At 51.5% G+C, this 18,671-nt stretch overlaps 1 protein-coding gene and 1 non-coding gene across 2 annotated transcripts in view; one reads left to right on the forward strand and one right to left on the reverse strand.

Annotated features, from left to right (window-relative positions):
* IPO4 (importin 4) overlaps positions 1 to 18,671 on the forward strand; it is a 31,076-nt gene that overhangs the window by 1,881 nt on the left and 10,524 nt on the right. Inside the window, exons 3-19 of the mRNA XM_056863357.1 lie at positions 436 to 515; positions 1,651 to 1,692; positions 3,491 to 3,620; positions 4,529 to 4,708; positions 5,472 to 5,537; positions 6,592 to 6,693; positions 8,481 to 8,564; positions 8,666 to 8,827; positions 9,286 to 9,339; positions 9,439 to 9,548; positions 10,239 to 10,347; positions 12,148 to 12,277; positions 14,167 to 14,280; positions 15,028 to 15,141; positions 16,899 to 17,022; positions 17,884 to 17,995; positions 18,363 to 18,481. Coding sequence (XP_056719335.1) covers positions 436 to 515; positions 1,651 to 1,692; positions 3,491 to 3,620; positions 4,529 to 4,708; positions 5,472 to 5,537; positions 6,592 to 6,693; positions 8,481 to 8,564; positions 8,666 to 8,827; positions 9,286 to 9,339; positions 9,439 to 9,548; positions 10,239 to 10,347; positions 12,148 to 12,277; positions 14,167 to 14,280; positions 15,028 to 15,141; positions 16,899 to 17,022; positions 17,884 to 17,995; positions 18,363 to 18,481 — 1,832 coding nt within the window. The remainder of the gene's footprint in view (positions 1 to 435; positions 516 to 1,650; positions 1,693 to 3,490; positions 3,621 to 4,528; positions 4,709 to 5,471; positions 5,538 to 6,591; positions 6,694 to 8,480; positions 8,565 to 8,665; positions 8,828 to 9,285; positions 9,340 to 9,438; positions 9,549 to 10,238; positions 10,348 to 12,147; positions 12,278 to 14,166; positions 14,281 to 15,027; positions 15,142 to 16,898; positions 17,023 to 17,883; positions 17,996 to 18,362; positions 18,482 to 18,671) is intronic.
* Positions 13,483 to 13,565, reverse strand: TRNAS-AGA (transfer RNA serine (anticodon AGA)). The gene has a single exon. It is a non-coding gene; the product is annotated as a tRNA-Ser (tRNA).

An 18,671-nucleotide genomic window follows, 5' to 3' on the forward strand; every position in this document is an offset into this window, starting at 1 on the left:
TGTCTCAGGGGTCCCAGCGTGGTGTAGTGGTTAAGAGCGGAGGTTTGGAGTGGTGGACTCTGATCTGGAGAACTGGGTTTGATTCCCCACTCCTCCACATGAACAGCGGAGGCTAATCTGGTGAACCGGGTTGGTTTCCACACTCCTCCACTGGAAGCCAGCTGGGTGACCTTGGGCTAGTGACTCTCAGCCCCACCTACCTCACAGGGTGTCTGTTGTGGGGAGGGGGAGGGAAAGTAATTGTAAGCCGGTTTGATTCTCCCTTAAGTGGTAGAGAAAGTCAGCATATAAAAACCAACTCTTCTTCTCCTCTTGACATAAGAGTCGGATCCTGCAGCTCTGAGCCACTGTGACTTCACACACCATTCTCACAGTGCCTCTTTTCACATATCCCAGAATCTGTTCATGTCTCTTCCTCTTCTTCTCCCACCCCAGATCCGGCAGTTTGCGGCCGTGCTGGTGAGAAGGCGCCTGGCCAAACACTGGCGGAAGCTCCATCCCACCGAGCAGGACATGTAAGTGTTGGGGGGCGGAGGCAGCGCAGGTGGATGAAACACCCTGGCGGCTTCCCCTCCCCGTCAGAGTTCTTATTGGGATGTGTATGAGGACCTCCGAGTTCTTGAGCAAAAGAGATTATGGTTTAAAAAAACCCCTAAGTTAGCATACCCAGCTTGCTGGGGGTAAAGGGAAGATGACTGGGGAAGGCACTGGCAAACCACCCCGTAAACAAAGTCTGCCTTGGAAACGTCGGGATGTGATGTCACCCCATGAGTCAGGAATGACCCGGTGCTTGCACAGGGGACCTTTACCTTTAAGTTAACGTTAATGTAGCCCAGAGTCCTCAACGCGGTGCCTGCGGGCTCTGTGGCTCCCACTGGCCCCTTTCCGGGCATCCACCAAGTGTTTTTTAGAAAGTGGGTGGGGCTGTGGCCCAGCAGGGTCTCTGATTGGCTGAAGAATATTTGATTGGCCGCACAGAGTTTTAAAATGTTGGTTTGGCAGCAGCTGTCACCTAGCACAAGGATCTCCACTGTGTGACTGAAAGTATGCTGCGGCAGCCATTTGGGGGGCTGTGCCCACCACCCCGTGTCAGAATACTAAAGGTGCCCATTTGGGTACCCCTGATGTAGCCTTTGAGGTCTCAGTAATCCTCACAACAACCCTATAGAGAAGGCCATTCTGGTTATCGTTATAGTGCACTCTAGTCATTTGCTGTTAGCTGTGATGACTCGATGAAGCCTCCATGTACAGAGACAGTGTACCTTGAAATAACAATTCTTGGGGTGGGGCAGCCTTGTGGAAGCACCACTGCCATCGTGTTTTGGGTTTCTCAGAAACATCCACTTTAACATATGAAGCTGCCTTCTACTGAATCAGACCCTCGGTCCATCAAAGTCAGTATTGTCTACTCAGACAGGCAGCAGCTCGGCAGGGGTCTTTCTCATCACCTACTTCCCTTGTCCCTTTAACTGGAGATGCCGGGGATGGAACCTGGGACATTCTACATGCCAAGCAGATGCTCCACCACTGAGCCACAGCCCTTCTGGGCAGCTGCTGTAGGCAGCAGGTTGCTGGACTATGTTGTCTGATCCAGCAGGGCCCTTTTTCTGTTCTGGCTGAACCCAGCACCCGATCTCTTGTCTCTTTCAGGCTGAAGAACTTAGTCCTGTCCACCGTGCAGCTGGAAACAGAGTGAGTGCGGAAGTTCCTTTCCAGCCGTCCTCTTCTTTCGTTTGCGTGCATTGAGCACTTAAGTTTGTTTCACTTGAATGTGAGGGTTATGGGGTAGGAAGCCATTTAGAACAGCAGTCCCCAACGTATTTCCCGCGGGCGCCATGGCACCCGCCAGCACCTTTTCTTGTGCCTGTCAAGTGTTTGTAGGAAGCGGGTGGTGTCAGGTGGGGCTTTTGCCCAGCAAGGCTTCTGAGAGCCAGCGTGGTGCAGTGGTTAAGAGCAGTGGTTTTGGAGTCTAATCTGGAGAACCAGGTTTGATTCCCCTCTCCTCCACATGAACGGCAGAGGCTAATCTGGTTAACCGAGTTGGTTTCCCCACTCTTCCACATGAAGCCAACTGGGTGACTTTGGGCTAGTCACAGCTCTCTCAGCCTCACCTACCTCACAGGAAGCCTGCTGGGTGAACTTGGGCTAGTCACAGTTCTCTTAGAGCTCTCTCACCGCCGCCTACCTCACAGGGTGTCTGTTGTGGGAGGGAAGGGAAGGTGATTGTAAGCCGGTATGAGTCTCCCTTAAGTGGTAGAGAAAGTCGGCATATAAAGAACCATCTCCTCTTCTTCTTGATTGACTACTGGAGATTTGATTGGCTGTGCAGTTTTTTTAAAATGTTGCTGCCACCACAACACAAGGATCTTCACTGTGTGACTGAAGCTAAGCTATGGCCATCCTTTCATGGCTGGCTCTGCCGCCTGCATTTTGTGGCAGCCATTCTGTTGCTGCCCCCTCCGTGCCATGTCAGAATTCCAAGCGTACTCGCAGTCTCAAGAAGGTTGGGGAGCCCCCCGCGGTAGAAGATCCGGGTTGGGGAATTCAGAGGTGCCTGCTGCTGAGGGCTTTGTGTATTGTCTCAGTTGTGGAAGCCGGAGGGTTGGCTCGCACAGGTCTGTTCTGCTGACCAGGGGGGCTTTCCCTCAGTGCTTTCCTCTTGACTCAAAAGAGATTCCTTGTGCCAGGGTGGGGGTGGAGAGCCATTGTTGGGGGGAGGGGGTGGATCTTCAAGATCCAGTCCGTGAAAATGAAATACGACTGTCAAAACAAGAATTGGGCCATCAGAAAACAGATGAAACCAACCATATTCCCAGGACTTTGGAAGCTAAGGCAGCTGCACAGATACCAAATTATCTGGGCTTTTTAAAAAGCTGGATCAGGAACAGTACACACCCCAAGTTCTTAGAACTGGAAATATTTCTTCTGGCCTGATCCGAAGGGATGGTTTTAGCATTTTATTGGAGGGGTTTCCCACGTGCATTAACTTGAATTTTTTGTGAATTATCCTAAAATGTTGTCGAAGGCTTTCACGGTCAGAGTTCATTGGTTCTTGTGGGTTATCCGGGCTGTGTAACCATGGTCTTGGTATTTTCTGATAGAGGTCTATAAAAATACCAAGACCACGGTTACACAGCCCGGATAACCCACAAGAACCAATATCCTAAAATAGTTGTCCGCAAGAACTGAACTAGGTAGGCAGGATTAATAGAAGAGTATCGGGGTGGTGGTGGTGCTGCTGCAAGTGTTTCAACAGAACCACCTCTTTACAACACAAGGTACGGTGAGGATCTGATTCAGTTCTGCCCATCTCACTGTGGTGACGCTGTCAGTGGCTGGCATCGGAAGCTGAGTTTGGATCCGCCCCTCTGGAGCTCTGTTGTGGGGCAGGAGCACATCAGGCTGGAGAGGCTGAGTCTGGGGGCTCTGTGAAGGGGGGTCTCACACTTTTTTCTTCACCTCCCCCCTCCTGCCCGGGCCTCCCTTTCAGCCACAAGGTCTGCCTCGGCTTGGCCCAGCTGGCCGCCGTGATTCTGAAGAACGAGACGCTGGAGAAGTGGCCGCAGCTGCTGCAGCTCATCCACCACGGAGCCCGGTCTCGGGACCCCGCCCAGGCTCAGGTACGGTCAGGCGAGCCCTCCGGGTTGCCAGCCTCCAGGTGGGGGCCCCGGGGAGCTCCCAGAATTTACAAGCAATGTAAACCATCTTTCAGGGAATTCGTTTCAAGTTAATCGCTCAGATCTTACTGGTCATTTGCTTGATCAAAATTCTACTTAAATCCTTTATCAATATTCTAACAAAACAGTACCAATATTTAATGCTTAATACCTTCCAAACAGTCTATCAAAGCAATAGAAATACTGAATACTTGAGACAATTCTTCTTACCCTACTATACTTCGCTTTAGAAATTTTGTTAGTCGTTAAGGTGCTAAGGGGAGACATGATAGAGGTCTATAAAATTATGAATGGTATGGAGAGGGTGGACAGGGAGAAGCTTTTCTCCCTCTCTCATAATAATAGAACGCGGGGTCATCTGCTGAAGCTGGAGGGTGAGAGATTCAAAACAGATAAAAGGAAGTATTTTTTTCACACAGCGCATAGTTAAATGGTGGAACTCCCTGCCCCAGGATGTGGTGATGGCTGCCAGCTTGGAAGGCTTAAAGAGGGGAGTGGACATGTTTGTGGAGGAGAGGGCTATTCACGGCCACTAGTAAGAATGGATACTAGTCATGATGCGTACCTATTCTCTCCAGGATCAGAGGAGCATGCCTATTATATTAAGTGCTGTGGAACACCGGCAGGAGAATGCTGCTGCAGTTGTCTTGCTTGAGGGCTTCTTAGAGGCACCTGGTTGGCCACTGTGTGAACAGACTGCTGGACTTGATGGGCCTTCGTCTGTTCCAGAAGGGCCTTTCTTATGTTCTTATGTACTGGACCCTTGCTCTTTTCTACCGCTAGTAACAGACTAAGGCGGCTACCCATGGATGACTAACCAAAGGCGTGCTTCTGCCCCCTTGTGCTTGCAGATGGGATTGCTGCTTTTGAACTCTGCCCTGGATCTGGACACTGATCTCTTTGCGCCCCACTACAAGGAGCTGCTGCGCCTTTTCCACCAGACCCTGAAGGAGCACGGCCAGCCGTCCACCCTCTACTACTCGCTGCGCAGCCTGACCACCATGGTACCGGGGCTGGGCTCGGAAGAAACGGTGGGTAGACCCATGCCTGCCGACGCACACACACCCCTCCGCCCAGCTCTGGCCTCATCCTGGAGCTGGGCCTCTCCGTCACACCCATTTTCATCATTGCTTTTCATTCTGGGATTTAAAAAAAATACATTGTTGGTTTTGGAGGCTGGAAGCGATCCTTTGCAACTGAGCGGTATGCCCTAGTGGAGCTGCATGCCCTAGGAGGAGAAAGGGGTCTTGTTTGGATTTGGGGCACGCATCCAGTGCTTCTACAGAGCGAACAACCCACTCCTGGTGTGAGGCGAACTGCTTCTCCAAAATATCCTCTACAAGGCAAAGGCTCCCGGCCTCAAATGCCCCGGGGCCAACAGCTGTGCTGTTCTCAGTCCCCTGGTTTATTTTTTGTTTCTCGATCACATCTCTGTACAACATATTGCTTACTGAGAGCCGGTGTGGTGTGGTGGTTAAGAGCAGTGGTTTGGAGCAGTGGACTCTGATCTAGAGAACCGGGTTTCATTCCCCGCTCCTCCCACATAAGCGGCGGACTCTAATCTGGTGAACTGGATTTGTTTCCCCACTCCTACACACAAAGCCAGCCTGGTGACCTTGGGCTAGTTACACACTCTCAGCCCCACCTGCCTCACAGGATGTCTGTTGTGGGGCGAGGAAGGTGATTGTAAGCCAGTTTGAGTCTTCATTAAGTGGTAGAGAAAGTTGGCATATAAAAACCAACTCTTCTTCTTCTTCCTTGGGACCCCTGGCTCCGGTTTCCTCTCTCCCCCAGAATCTGATGTCTTCGATGGTGCCCAAACTGATAGCGGCTGTCCGGGAACTGATCCGTGTCAATGAGGTAGGGGCTTGCGTGCGTTTAAAGTCAGTTGTGGGCCTTATTGGCGGAGCGTGTTTGGGACTGGGAGGGGGGAGTGCTGGAGAAATGGGCCACATACCTTCTTAGTAGCTAATTGACACGATCAACAGTTGCCCCTGCATCTTTGTGGCCTGTGGGTGTTTTTTTTTCCACAACATGAAGCATGTCTTGTGTGCCTTCTCTCTGTAGGCCATGCCCTGTGCCTAGGGTTGCCAGCTCACAGTTGCGAAATCCCTGTAGCTTTGGGGGTGGAGCCTTGGGGAGGGCAGGGTTTGGGGTGAGACCTCAGCTGGGTAATAACGCCATAGAGTCTACCCCCCTCCCCCACAGCAGCCGTTTTCACCAGGGAAATCAATCTGTGTAATCTGGAGATCAGTTGTAATTCTGGGCCATCTCCAGGCCACACTTGGAAGCTGGCATCCCTGCCCGTGCCCTGTAAGTTTTCTGCCAGGCAGTCGGCACAGAGGGAGTCCTTTTTTGTGGGTAAACCTTCCTGTCTATTATGCAATCATGGGTTTAAATTGCGGACGGACAGGTACTGGCTGGATATTAGGGATAACATTTTTTTACAGTAACAGTTGTTTGACAGTGGAATGAGCTACCAAGGGAGGTGGTGAGCTCCCCCTCACTGGCAGTCTTTAAGCAGAGGCTGGACAAGCACTTGTCAGGGATGCTCTAGGTTGATCCTGCGTTAAGCAGGGGGTTGGACTAGATGGCCTGTATGGCCCCTTCCAACTCTATGATTCTATGTGGGTAGAGGAACGGGGAGGGTGGGAAACGGTCTGCATCTTGCCCATGTGCGGACAACCATTTGCGCGGCCGTATCCGCTCCTCGTTGACTGGGGAGTCACAGCCCTCGTTCACAACTGTGTCCTGCCTTTTGGGCAAGGCTATCCCCGTTCTCAAAAGGGATGGCTGTAGCACGGCACCCGGCGGTAGGTGGACCTCTGTCGGTCAAGACGTCGCGTTCTGCCTGGCCGGGGGGTTGCATGAAGGAGACGCCTGTAGGGACCGCGACTGCCTCTCTCCCATTCAGGCCCAGGCCAGCGAAGTGATGGAGGTCTTCGACGAACTGATGGAGACCGAAGTGTCCATCGTTGTGCAGCATCTCTCGGAAGTCGTTGGGTTCTGCCTGGAGGTGAATGGGGTGGAGTATGGGGTGGTGGCGGCTCCTCCCCTCCATCTCTTTTCTCCCCTTTATGAGATGGTGGCTGCAAAGGTCTCGTTCTATCAAGTTAACCAAGAAGGGAGAAGAAAATGCAAGGGGGGAGGCTGAGTTTGACAACCACGAGAACTTGTGTGCGTATTTTAGTCTTAGTAATAACAGAATTTACAAACACAAACATACGCCTTTATTGGCATATAAAAAAGAGGAACATACATTAGGATAAATCCGAGTACAGATAAATAAAATTGGATAACGCAATCCCAAATCAGCCATTAAGGAATTCTACATACCATTCATGATATCTGATTGCTAACTGCAAAAACCTTGCAACCGATTCAGTTATTTTGGGGTTCTGTGTGGTCATAAGATAGGACGTCCTGATTTCATCAGAAAGCCATTCCCTGTTTATAATCAGCGGGTTAATGAAGTCTGTTTCAGGCAGCCGGCTCAAGGTTGACTCAGCCTTCCATCCTTCCGAGGTCGGTCAAATGAGTGCCCCGCTTGCTGGGGGTTAAGGGAAGATGACTGGGGAAGGCAATGGCAAACCACCCCGTAAACAAAGTCTGCCTAGGAAACGTCGATGTGACGTCACCCCATGGGTCAGGAATGACCCGGTGCTTGCACAGGGGACCTTTACCTTTTTTACTAGCATAGAAGGAACAATTAAAAAGGACATGCGCAAGTGAGTCTATTTCACCAGTCCCACAAGGGCAGACTCTCATAACAGATTCTTGTAGGCTATCCGGGCTGTGTGACCGTGGTCTTGGTATTTTCTTTCCTGACGTTTCGCCAGCAGCTGGGGCAGGCATCTTCAGAGGAGTAACACTGAAGGACAGTGTCTCTCAGTGTCAAGTGTGTAGGAAGAGTAATATATAGTCAGAAAGGGGGGGTGTTGAGCTGAATCCTTGTCCTGCAAAAAGTATCAAAGGTAATGTGCTAATCATTGTCCTGTAAGTATCAAGATAATGTGCTAATGAGGTGTGGTATGTTAATATGGAACCATTGTATCCTGAAGTGATCTGTTAAATGTGTGAAATCTAAAGCTAATCTGCATGGCTATTGTGGACTGTAGTAAGTATCTTGATACTTACAGGACAATGATTAGCACATTACCTTTGATACTTTTTGCAGGACAATGACTCAGCTCAAACCCAACCCCTTTCTGACTATATATTACTCTTCCTACACACTTGACACTGAGAGACACTGTCCTTCAGTGTTACTCCTCTGAAGATGCCGGCCACAGCTGCTGGCGAAACGTCAGGAAAGAAAATACCAAGACCACGGTCACACAGCCCGGATAGCCTACAAGAACCGATGAACTCTGACCGTGAAAGCCTTCGACAATATCTCATAACAGAATTTATTTTTATATTTATTTTATTTATTGAAACATTTACACCGCCTTTTCTCGTGGTTCAAGGTGGCTTGCAGTAATAGTTGGGGGAAAAAACATTTCCAGTTGAAACCGGAATAAAATAACAAACCCCCAAATCTCTCCCTCCCTAAACATGGTGCCTTGTAATCCAGACAACAGCCTTGTAAGGTAGGCTGGCGTGATCCCTATATAGCAAAGAGAGGGCTGAGGCACACAGAGAGAGCACTTTGCCAAGGTGTGGCTGAGATGAGGTTTGAACTAAGGGTTTCCCAGATGCTGGGTCTCTCGAGAGTTGTCTCCTGCTGCGTTCTGTCCCCTCCTTCTGCTTCGGAGCTCCAGCTGAGCTCCAGCGGTCCAACTGAGCCCTGCTTTTCCTCAGGTGGCCTCGAATCCGGCCTTGGGAGACAACCTCCGGGTGAAGGCCTTGTCCTGCATCAGCTTCCTCGTCAAACTCCGGAGCAAGGTAAGAGGCGAGGGGGCCTCCCGGGGCTTCCGGCCAGCCGGCTCTGCCCCCCCGGGGCCGGCCGCCCCCCTCAGAGCGCCCGTCTCCTTCCCGCCCTCCAGGCCATCCTGAAGCACAAGCTGCTGCCGCCCATCCTGAACGCCCTCTTCCCCATCATGAGCACAGAGCCCCCCCCAGGCCAGATGGACGCCGAGGACGAGATGACAGAGGAGGACATTGAGGACCGAGCCGAAGTCCAGACACCCAAGCACTTCGCGGCCCAGGTCCTCGGGGGGAATGTGTTGTTGCCCCACCCAGCTTGTTCGGCCCTCAGTGTGCCCCGGGTGCTCTCTGTCCCTCAGCGTTGCCACCTCTTTCACAATCCCAGCATGCCCCACTCCCAGCGTGGTGTAGTGGTTAAGAGCGGTGGACTCTGATCTGGAGAGCCGGGTTTCATTCCCCCCTCCTCCACATGAGCGGCAGAGGCTAATCTGGTGAACCGAGTCGGTTTCTGCACTCCTCCACATGAAGCCAGCTGGGTGACCTTGGGCTAGTCACTTCTCTCTCAGCCCCACCTTCCTCACAGGGTGTCTGTTGTGGGGAGGGGAAGGGAAGGTGACTGTAAGCCAGTTTGATTCTTCCTTCAGTGGTGGAGAAAGTCAGCATATAAAAACCAACTCTTCTTCTCTCTTTGTCTTAATAAGTAAAAATAAATATACCTGGTTTTTCCCCTCCTTGGCAGGTAGTGGATATGCTGGCTCTGCACCTTCCCCCAGAGAAGCTTTTCCCCCAGCTGGTGAGTACAGAGAGTGCTTTGTGGGGGGGACTGGAAAGGATAAGGCAGGAGGGGGCATGGGAGCTGGATTCAGTTACACCCCTGCGCTTTCCCTCCCAGACGCCTCTGATGGAGCCCGCCCTCTTGAGCCCCAACCCCTATCATCGCAAGGCTGGCCTCATGTGTTTGGCGGTGCTGGCCGAAGGCTGCGGGGATCACATCCGGACCAAGTGCGTGACCTTCCGGGAAGGGGGGAGGGTTCCATTTCTGGAGTTCTTAAGTGCTGCGGCTGAACCCCAAACTGGAGATCCCTGCCCCCATCCTCTACCCCTTCCCTGTGTGTGTGTGTGTGTGAGCCAGCATGGTGTCGTGGTTAAGAGCGGTGGTTTGGAGCGGTGGACTCTGATATGGAGAACCGGGTTCGATTCCCCACTCCTCCACGTGAGCGGCGGAGGCTAATCTGGTGAACTGGATTTGTTCCCCCACTCCTACACACGAAGCCAGCTGGGTGACCTTGGGCTAGTCACAGCTGTCTTAGAGCTCTCTCAGCCCCACCTACCCCACAGGGGTAGGGGAAGGGAAGGGGATTGTTAGCCGGTTTGATTCTGCCTTAAGTGGTAGAGAAAGTTGGCGTAGAAAAACCGACTCCTATTATTACTATTATTTGGCGAATTTCACAGCCTGTGAAGGGGGTGGAGCCCCACATTGGCGGGCTGTGGCTGTAACGTTTTTACAAAAGCTGTACTTGAACACACGAAGCTGTCTTATACTGAATCAGACCCTTGATCTGAGTCCAGACGGCACCCCCAGAATTCCCCCCCCCCAGACGCGGATCAGGCAGCGCAGCTAGTGGTTCACTCACAGCATCCTGTGGGTCTCTTCCTCTTGTATTTGTTCCCCTGCCTCCCGCCCCCTTCCAGGTACCTCCAGCCCATGCTGCAGGTGGTGTGCCGGGCCCTGTCGGACGACAGCCAGGTGGTGCGCAACGCAGCCCTCTTTGCTCTGGGGCAGTTTTCGGAGAACCTGCAGGTGAGCTGAGGCTGGTGGGGGTGGGGTCAGGGAGAGCTGCTGGGACCAGGACTTGGGGGTACGGTTGGCACGGTCAGTTCCATTCCCGGACAGAATGTGCTGAGAAAACGGTGAAGGAGCCCGTCCCGCGATTCCAGGTCCGGTCTAGTTTGATGCCCAAGTTGCATGGGGCACCAAGTTGGCAGGGGAGGAGGTGGTGCCTGGCAACTATTTGAAGGGTTGTGGGAGAGGGGGGCATAGTGTCACAGGAGACCATTTTTTAAAAGGTATAACCTCATGTACTTATCAGAAGTCAGTCAAGGAAGTGAGAAACGGTGGCTCTAGGAATCCCCAGAAACTCTGGTTTTAGCTCTATGGTTTAGCTCTATTCCTAGAGCTAGGTGAAGGCAAAGAAACAAATGGTGCTGAGAGAAACGATTCTTTAATAATTTTTGCGACCCCTACGTGTTTCACATGCAGCTTTGCATTAATGCATGCATGGGTGCGTTACTAAAAAGAATCTGAAAGATTCCCCCAGACGAAGCTCCATGTGAAAAGCATAGAGGTTGCAAACATTATTAAAGAATCATTTTCCTCTGCACCATTTGTTTCTTTGCCACTTCCTGAAATGACTTCTAGTAAGTACAGGAGGCTATCGTATTTTGGTCACATCATGAGATGACAAGAGTCACTGGAAAAGACTGTCATGATAGGAAAAGTTGAGGGCAGCAGGAAAAGAGGAAAAGACCCAACAAGAGATGGATTGACTCAATAAAGGAAGCCACAGCCTTCAGTTTGCAAGATCTGAGCGAGGCTGTCAAAGATAGGACATTTTGGAGGACTTTCATTCATAGGGTCGCCATGAGTCGGAAGCGACTTGACGGCACTTAACACACACACAAGTACAGGAGACTGCTTTTTTCTTCTTCTAAATTTTTCTCCCCCCGCTGTCTCAGGGCAAGGAGGATGTCTTAAGCCATCTCTGCCTCTGACCCTCAGCCTGCTTAGCACAAAAGTAACGTCCTTTTTGGAACAGCTCTGCAAAGCTGGAAGAGCGTGAATTCGTTTTCTGGTTTGGTGCGGCGTCTGTCACTTGGGGTCATTAGAATCCTAAACACTCCGGAACGGTTTTGATGCCACGTCTTTTAAAACTTGCAAACCTTTTGGTGGCAACCTGAGAATAAAGCCTGATTTTCGTAACAGCTGTTGATAGAAGCAGCAGCAGCTTGAATAGTCCAGAACTCATCAGGTCTCAGAAGCTCTAACTATGGTCGGCCCTGGTCAGAACTTGGGTGGGAGACCACAGGGCCTCTGCTCAGAGGCAGGCAAGGGCAAAAGACCTCTGTTCATCTCTTGCCTTGAAAATCCTACTGGGTGGCCATAAGACAACCTGCGACGTGATGGCATGCTGTTGTTGTTGTTATTAATAACAATAATAGCATTTATCAGAATGGAGATAATGAATTTGCCAGAGGTTGTGAAATCATCTACAGTTTATTTATATAAATAATTGTAGCCCACTTTTCTCCGCAGTGGAAACCAAAAATAATTTACAGCACTGTTCTCCCCTCCTCCATTTTACCCCACAACAATGACCCTGCGAGGTAGGTTAGGCTGACAGAGAGTGTGACTGGCCCGCAGTCACCCAGCAACCTTTTTTGGCCAAGCGGGGATTTGAGCCTGGGTTTCAAATATCCTCGTCTTTCTAGCCGCTGCACCACCAAGGCGACAAACGCCTTTCCGCAAAGCCGCAGACCACAAGCGGGGGGGGGGGGGGTTCCAGCGGAGAGGCTGACCTGTCTTTGTCTCTCCCCCGACCAGCCGGACATCGCTCGCTACTCTGACGAGATCATGCCGTTGCTCCTGAGCTACTTGGAGGGGGTCGAGCTGAACCACACCAGCCACTTGGCCAAAGCCTACTACGCCCTGGAGAACTTCGTGGAGAACCTTGGTGAGGCCTCCAGTCCGTCCTCTCCACCTCAGCCCTTCCCTCTCCTCCCCCAGTATCGATAGATTTACAAAATGAACTATGCTTGAGCATCAAGTTGCGAACCTCCATGTGGGGTAGTCAACAATTAACAACAGAGAGGCAAACTACTAGATATATGCAAAAGAGTATACATTGTTGAAGAAACCCAAATGGTCAAGGTGTAATACCCTGACTATACAAAATACAATACAATAGTATACAAGAATGTTAAGTGAGTCAAGAGTCCAAGCAAATGGGTCATATAGTAGACCAGGACATATTATTTCCTTCATAAATTCCAGCCTTGATACAGGTCAAGGGAACTTTTATGCAGAAAATCATGTCCAAGACCGTCTGCTACATAGCACGTCATTTGATTGCCTCGGTAGCTTCTTTGGAAGACCAACTTCATAATATGTCCTGGTCTACTATATGACCCCCTTGCTTGGACTCTTGACTCACTTAATATTCTTGTATGCTATTGTATTTTGTTTTGTATAGTCAGGGTATTATACCTTGACCATTTGGATTTCTTCAACAACGTATACTCTTTTGCATATATCTAGTAGTTTACCTCTCTGTTGTTAATTGTTGACTACCTTACATGAACAGCAGGCTAACTTATCGTTAATTCATTAACCTCCATGTGGGGGCTGGAGATCTTCCAGAATTACAACTGATCTCCAGACTGCAGAGGTCAGTTCCCCTGGAGAAAAGGGCTGCTTTGGAGGGTGGGCTCCGTGACATTATACCCTGCCAAGGCCCTTCCCTTCCCCAAACCCCTGTCCTCCCCTGGGTCCACCCCCATTTCTACAAGAATTTCCTAACCCACAGTTGGCAAACCTGTATGAGCACCCGACCCTTCCTCTGTGAAGGCCTCAGCGGCATTATCCCAATTATTGATTTCACATGAACACATGGAGCTGCCTTGTTCTGAGTCTGACCCTTGGTCCGTAAAGTCAGTATTGTCTACTCAGACTGGCAGCAGCTCTCCAGGGTCTCAAAGTAGAGGTCTTTCACATCACCTACTTGCCCAGTCCCTTTAACTGGAGATGCCGGGGATTGAACCTGGGACCTTCTACATGCCATGCAGAGGCTCTACCACTAAGCTACGGCCCCACTCCATGGCTCTCCGGGGTCTCAAAGTAGAGGTCTTTCACATCACCTACTTGCCTAGTCCCTTTAACTGGAGATGCCAGGGATTGAACCTGGGACCTTCTGCATTCTAAGCAGAGGCTCTACCACTGAGCCATGGCCCCTCCCCATTTCCTTCGAGGGTCACCTCATCATCACATTTCCCCGTCAGCTCCAGAGGTTGCTAGAAAGTGGGAGACTCAAGGCGACTGAGAGAGCTTCTGGAGTGGGATTTGAACCCGTCTCCCCAGTCCTTGATGCTTTGCCCCCTACAGCCCACTCCACTGCCCTGCCTCGGTCTCTTTGTTGGGGGGGGGGGGTTAAAATAGTTCACGCTTTGGCAGTCCTCCCTTCTTAGGGTTGCCAACCTCCAGGTGGGGCCTGAAGATCTCCCAGAATTCCAATGGATCTCTAGCTGACAGGGTTCCGTTCCCCTGCAGAAAATGGCTGCTTTGTGGCCGTGTGTGTGTGTGTGTGTGTGTGGAAGTCTGTGGCATTATCTCCTGTTTGTCCCCAAAATCTCCAGAAATTCCCCGACTTGGAATTGGCAACCTACTTCTGATTACTCTTTCCATTTGAAGGAGGGGGTGGGATCATTGGTTCCCCCATGAGCCTCTTGGAGAAAGGGGAAGATAAAAACGCTCCAGCCGAGTTCAGCCACATTCATCCCAGAGCAGCCTCTGTCCCTTCCTCCTTTCTCTCTCAGGCCCCAATCCTCCTGTTCTTCCTCTTCGCAGGAGACAAGATCTCGCCCTACCTGCCAGGCCTGATGGAGCGGATGTTCACCACCTTGAGTTCCCCCGGCAGTCCCCGCACCAAGGAGCTGGTGGTCAGCGCCATCGGAGCCATTGGTAAACACCCCCTGCCCACACTGCCGTGGCCAGAGCATTCCTTCGAAAATACGGAGCAGCCTCTGTGGAGACAGGGATTCCCGGGAGCAAGGGGGATGGCCCAGGACCCATTCAGACAGGGGCTTGAGAGACTGGGGAGGGGGGCGTGTTTGGTAATCCAAAACCTGGGTTTCTCTGAGCGGCGTCTCAGGCTCAGTTCAGACATGTGTCTTCTGCGGGAAGCATGCCTAATGTATTGGGTGCTGTGGAACACAGGCAGGATGCTGCTGCTGCAGTGGTCTTGTTTGTGGGCTTCCTAGAGGCCCCTGGTTGGCCACTGTGTGAACAGACTGGACTTGATGGGCCTGGGTCTGATCCAGCAGGGCTTTCCTTATGTTCTTATGTTAAGCCCTTTTGGAGGCCAAGGTCTTCCATACACTGCTAGGAAGTTGCAAGGGAGTTGCTGTGGCAGTTCGCCTCTTGTGCCAGAAGTTCTCAAACTCAGGGGTAACATCTTCTGATTCTCCCGCTAGTATTCTTCAGTTTTTGTCTCTTTTGTTCCCCAGATTGCTCCTAAAAATCGGGGGGGGGGGGAGGAGGCAGGGAGCCAGGGCTCCTGGATTCTCTTCAAGGACATTAGGAGTGGGTTAGACAAGGTGGCTGTCCCCCCGGCAGCTCCGTGGCTTTGACTCAGGCTTGGGACTGATGGCCAGAATCTCCTGGATCCATTCCTGGTCCAAACCTCCCCTTCTTCCCTGCCTCTTCTAGCCCAGGCCGCCCAGGGGACACTCTTACCTTACTTCCAAGCAATCATGGACCATCTGACCGGTTACCTGCTAACCACCCGGGAAGACCTCCGACCAGTCCAGATTCAGTCTGTAGGTAAGCGAAGGATTTCCTCTCCTATTCTTTTTTTTCCTGCTCCTTCCACCCAGGAGCTCAACGGCAGCATTTGGGATTCTCCCCTGCAAACCCCCCCTTTTTTAAATTTCACAACAACCATATGAGGTAGTTCAAGCTGATACAACAGAATAGCCACAGGGTATTTATTTATTTAAAACATTTATTATCCACCTTTCTTCCTTACAGAGCTCAAGGCAGCTGATGGTGATAAAATATGTAAAAAAACATAAACACCAAAAATTAAAATCACAGTTCTGGACTGCTAGTAACTTAATCAAATGCAGTCCTAAATAAAACCATATTCAGCTGCCTCCTAAAGATCGAAAATGAGGAGGCCAGGCGCACTTCCCTGGGGAGATTGTTCCATAACCGTGGGGCTGCCACCAAAAAGGCCCTTTCTCTTGTGCCCACCAGACAAGCTTCTTGGGCTGAGGGGACAGTGAGGAGGGCCTCTCTCGGGGATCTTAATTCCCGGGCAGGAATGTATGGAAGAAGACTGTCCTACAAATACTCCGGTCCCAAGCCGTGTAGCTTACCCAGGGGTCTGCCTAAGAGGAGATTTAATAGAATCATAGCGTTGGAAGAGACCACCAGGGTCATCTAGTCCAACCCCCTGCACAATGCAGGAAATTCACAACTACCTACTTCCCCCCACACCCCCAGTGACCCGTACTCCATGCCCAGAAGGTGGCCGAGATGCCCTCCGTGATCTGCCTAAGGTCACAGAATCAATATTGCTGACAGATGGCCATCTAGCCTCTGCTTAAAAACCTCCAGGGAAGGAGCACTTACCACCTCCTGAGGAAGCCTGTTCCACTGAGGAACCGCTCTGACTGTTAGAGAATTCTTCCTAATGTCTAAACCCAGGCTCTTGATCTGGTGCTCTAAACCAGTGGTTCTCAACCTGGGGCCATATGGCCCCCTGGGGGCCCCCAGGATATTCCAAGGGGGCCACAGGTGAAAATTGCACCAGTGGAGGGCCACAGAGGGAAGGGAGAAGAAAACAGAAACACATGAAAACGTAACACATGACTTTCTTCATTGCACTTCTGTGCATCGTTTGCAACTGTGGGTTTTTGTATCGCTGTAATCTTGTGCAACGGTGGTAGAGGCTTTGACCTCCCTTGTATGTGAACATTGTTGTTTATTAGCGTTTTGTATTCCCTTTTTGTGGGGTATTTTTCTGTAAATTTCAGTTTCCCAATAAGAACTGCATATGTGCATTTTGTGTGGCTATTTATGCTTTGTTCCTTGCCTACTTACAAACAAAACATTTAAATAGCTACCTTCCTACCCATAGGACAGGGGGGCCACAGGAAGGAAACAAGGTCGGAAGGGGCCACAGTCGGAAAAAGGTTGAGAACCGCTGCTCTAAACCACTGCACCACTCTGGATTTAAAACCTTTTTACCCTTTACAAATACATTTAGATCTTCTCCCGGCAGGGGAGCTTGCCTTCCCAGCTTAGAGTACCCTGCAAAGTTCTCTAAAACTGTCCTGCTATGATATTCAAAGTTTTGAGGTTGCTTTTTTGGCTTTTGATATGTTTTAATTGTGTGTCATCTTGAAAGATGCACTGATAGGCAGCAGCAGAAAGGCCAGGCATAGATGCTTACATTTAAGGGTGAGGGTGTGGTGGAAGCAGGGAAGGAAAAGGCAATCAGATCTCCCGCCCCTCCGCCTGCCCTGCTCCTTGCCTCTGCGGGCGACCTTTTACACTCGGTTCCCTCTCTCCAGAGACGCTGGCCATACTAGCCAGCTCCATGGACAAGGACATCTTCCTACCGTTGGCCAACAAATGCTGCCAGCTGGGCCTGGACCTCTCCGACCGAGTGGACGACCCCGACTTGCGGAGATGCACGTGAGTCAATTGTGGAGACGTGGTTAGGAGTGTGGTGGTTTGGAGCGGTAGAGTCTGATCTGGAGATCCGGGTTTGATTCCCCCGCTTCTTCCACAGGAGCGGCGGAGGCTAATCTGGAGAACCAGGTTGGTTTCCCCACTCCTCCACGTGAAGCCAGCTGGGTGACCTTGGGCTAGTCACAGCTCTCTCAGCCCCACCTGCCTCACAGGGTGCCTGTTGTGGGGAGGGGAAGGCGATTGTAAGCCGGTTTGAGTCTCCCTTAAGTGGCGGAGAAAGTCGGCATATAAAAACCAATTCTTCTTCTGTGGCCCTTGGCCGGACCTGGAGGAGGCGGGCCTTTGAAGCAGACGGTGTTGTGTGCCTGTGCCCAGTAACAGCAAGATTTAGGAGCATCTGTGGTTCAGTGTCGGGGCTCCTTCCGGCACAGTTCCCTGGCACCTTGGGAGAAAACCCGAGGAAGGCTCTAAGGTGAACTGTGAGTGCTTGCTGCCCGGCCAGCTCATGAAAAGTCTGGGTCCTGCTTTCATACCTCGGCTCTGAAATCCGTGCCACAGCACCTTGATGATTAGGGCTGTTGCCATCTCCAAAGTCATTCCTGGTGGGTGTGGCCAGCAGGCAGGTGAGGCCCCTGCTAAGTGAGGTCACCTCCATTGCAAGGAGACGCTTCCTTCAGGCTGGGCATCTTCAGCGGTTGATTCCATTGATCCGCGGCCGGAAGGGTCTTTGCATCTGGCTAGGCGGGAGCTCGCTGCCGAGAAGGCAGCATGGATTTTTAGCTGTTCGATTTGACCTCGTTCGGGCTGACACCGGGTTAACTTCAGGATACGGATGCTTAATCCGGGCGTCTTCGCTCCCCCTAGGTACAGCCTCTTCGCCTCCCTCTCTATCGTGCTGGAGGATTCCATCGCGCCGTACCTGCCTCGGATCACCACGCTGATGCTATGTACTCTCAAGTCTACCGAGGGCGTTGAGGTAAGAGCGACAGGGCCATTTTCTGAGCTTGTCTCCGCAGCCATGAGGGCTGGAAACTTGGTCTCTGCGTGCTAAGAAAGCTGACAATTGGGTTCTGTGCTTGTGCACCAAGTAAATGTCATCGCTTGGGAACAGCACTGACCAGGAAGCTGTGTGGAAGCAGCTACAGGGGTGGAGGGGCTGCTGCTGGAATTCTGAGGCTGCCCGGAGAGGGTGTGTCGGTTCCCCCTGACATGAGACGCGGCGGCCACATTAAAGCAGTGCTGGGAGCCATAACCATGGGGACACCCCCTCCCAGGACCCTTCCGCACATCTGATGGGTGTCTGATGCGCTCATCCTTTTTTTTTTTTTTTTTGCTTTGCTCAGCCTCAATACGGCGCTGGCAACTCCTTTCTCTTGTTCGACGATGAGGACGAGGAAGCCGAGGTGGAGGGAGAAGAAGGCCTGTCCGATGAAGAAGAGGACGATGATTCGGAGCTGACGGGGTGCTTAACCCATTCCGGGGCGGGTGGGGGGGGCGTTGTTGGGAAATTTGGCTTGGAGGGCCCTCTACTCTGCCGAAGGGGAACGTCAAAGATGAAGGGAGGCTTTTCGTTTGAATGACTCCTTGGGCCTAAGCAGTGCTTAGCCTGCGGTGTCGAACCGGGGGAGAGAGACTGAGAAAAGCTTCGTAGG

Source organism: Euleptes europaea, chromosome 18 (genome assembly GCF_029931775.1).
Source record: "Euleptes europaea isolate rEulEur1 chromosome 18, rEulEur1.hap1, whole genome shotgun sequence".
In the NCBI taxonomy this organism is placed as follows: Eukaryota; Metazoa; Chordata; class Lepidosauria; order Squamata; family Sphaerodactylidae; genus Euleptes; species Euleptes europaea.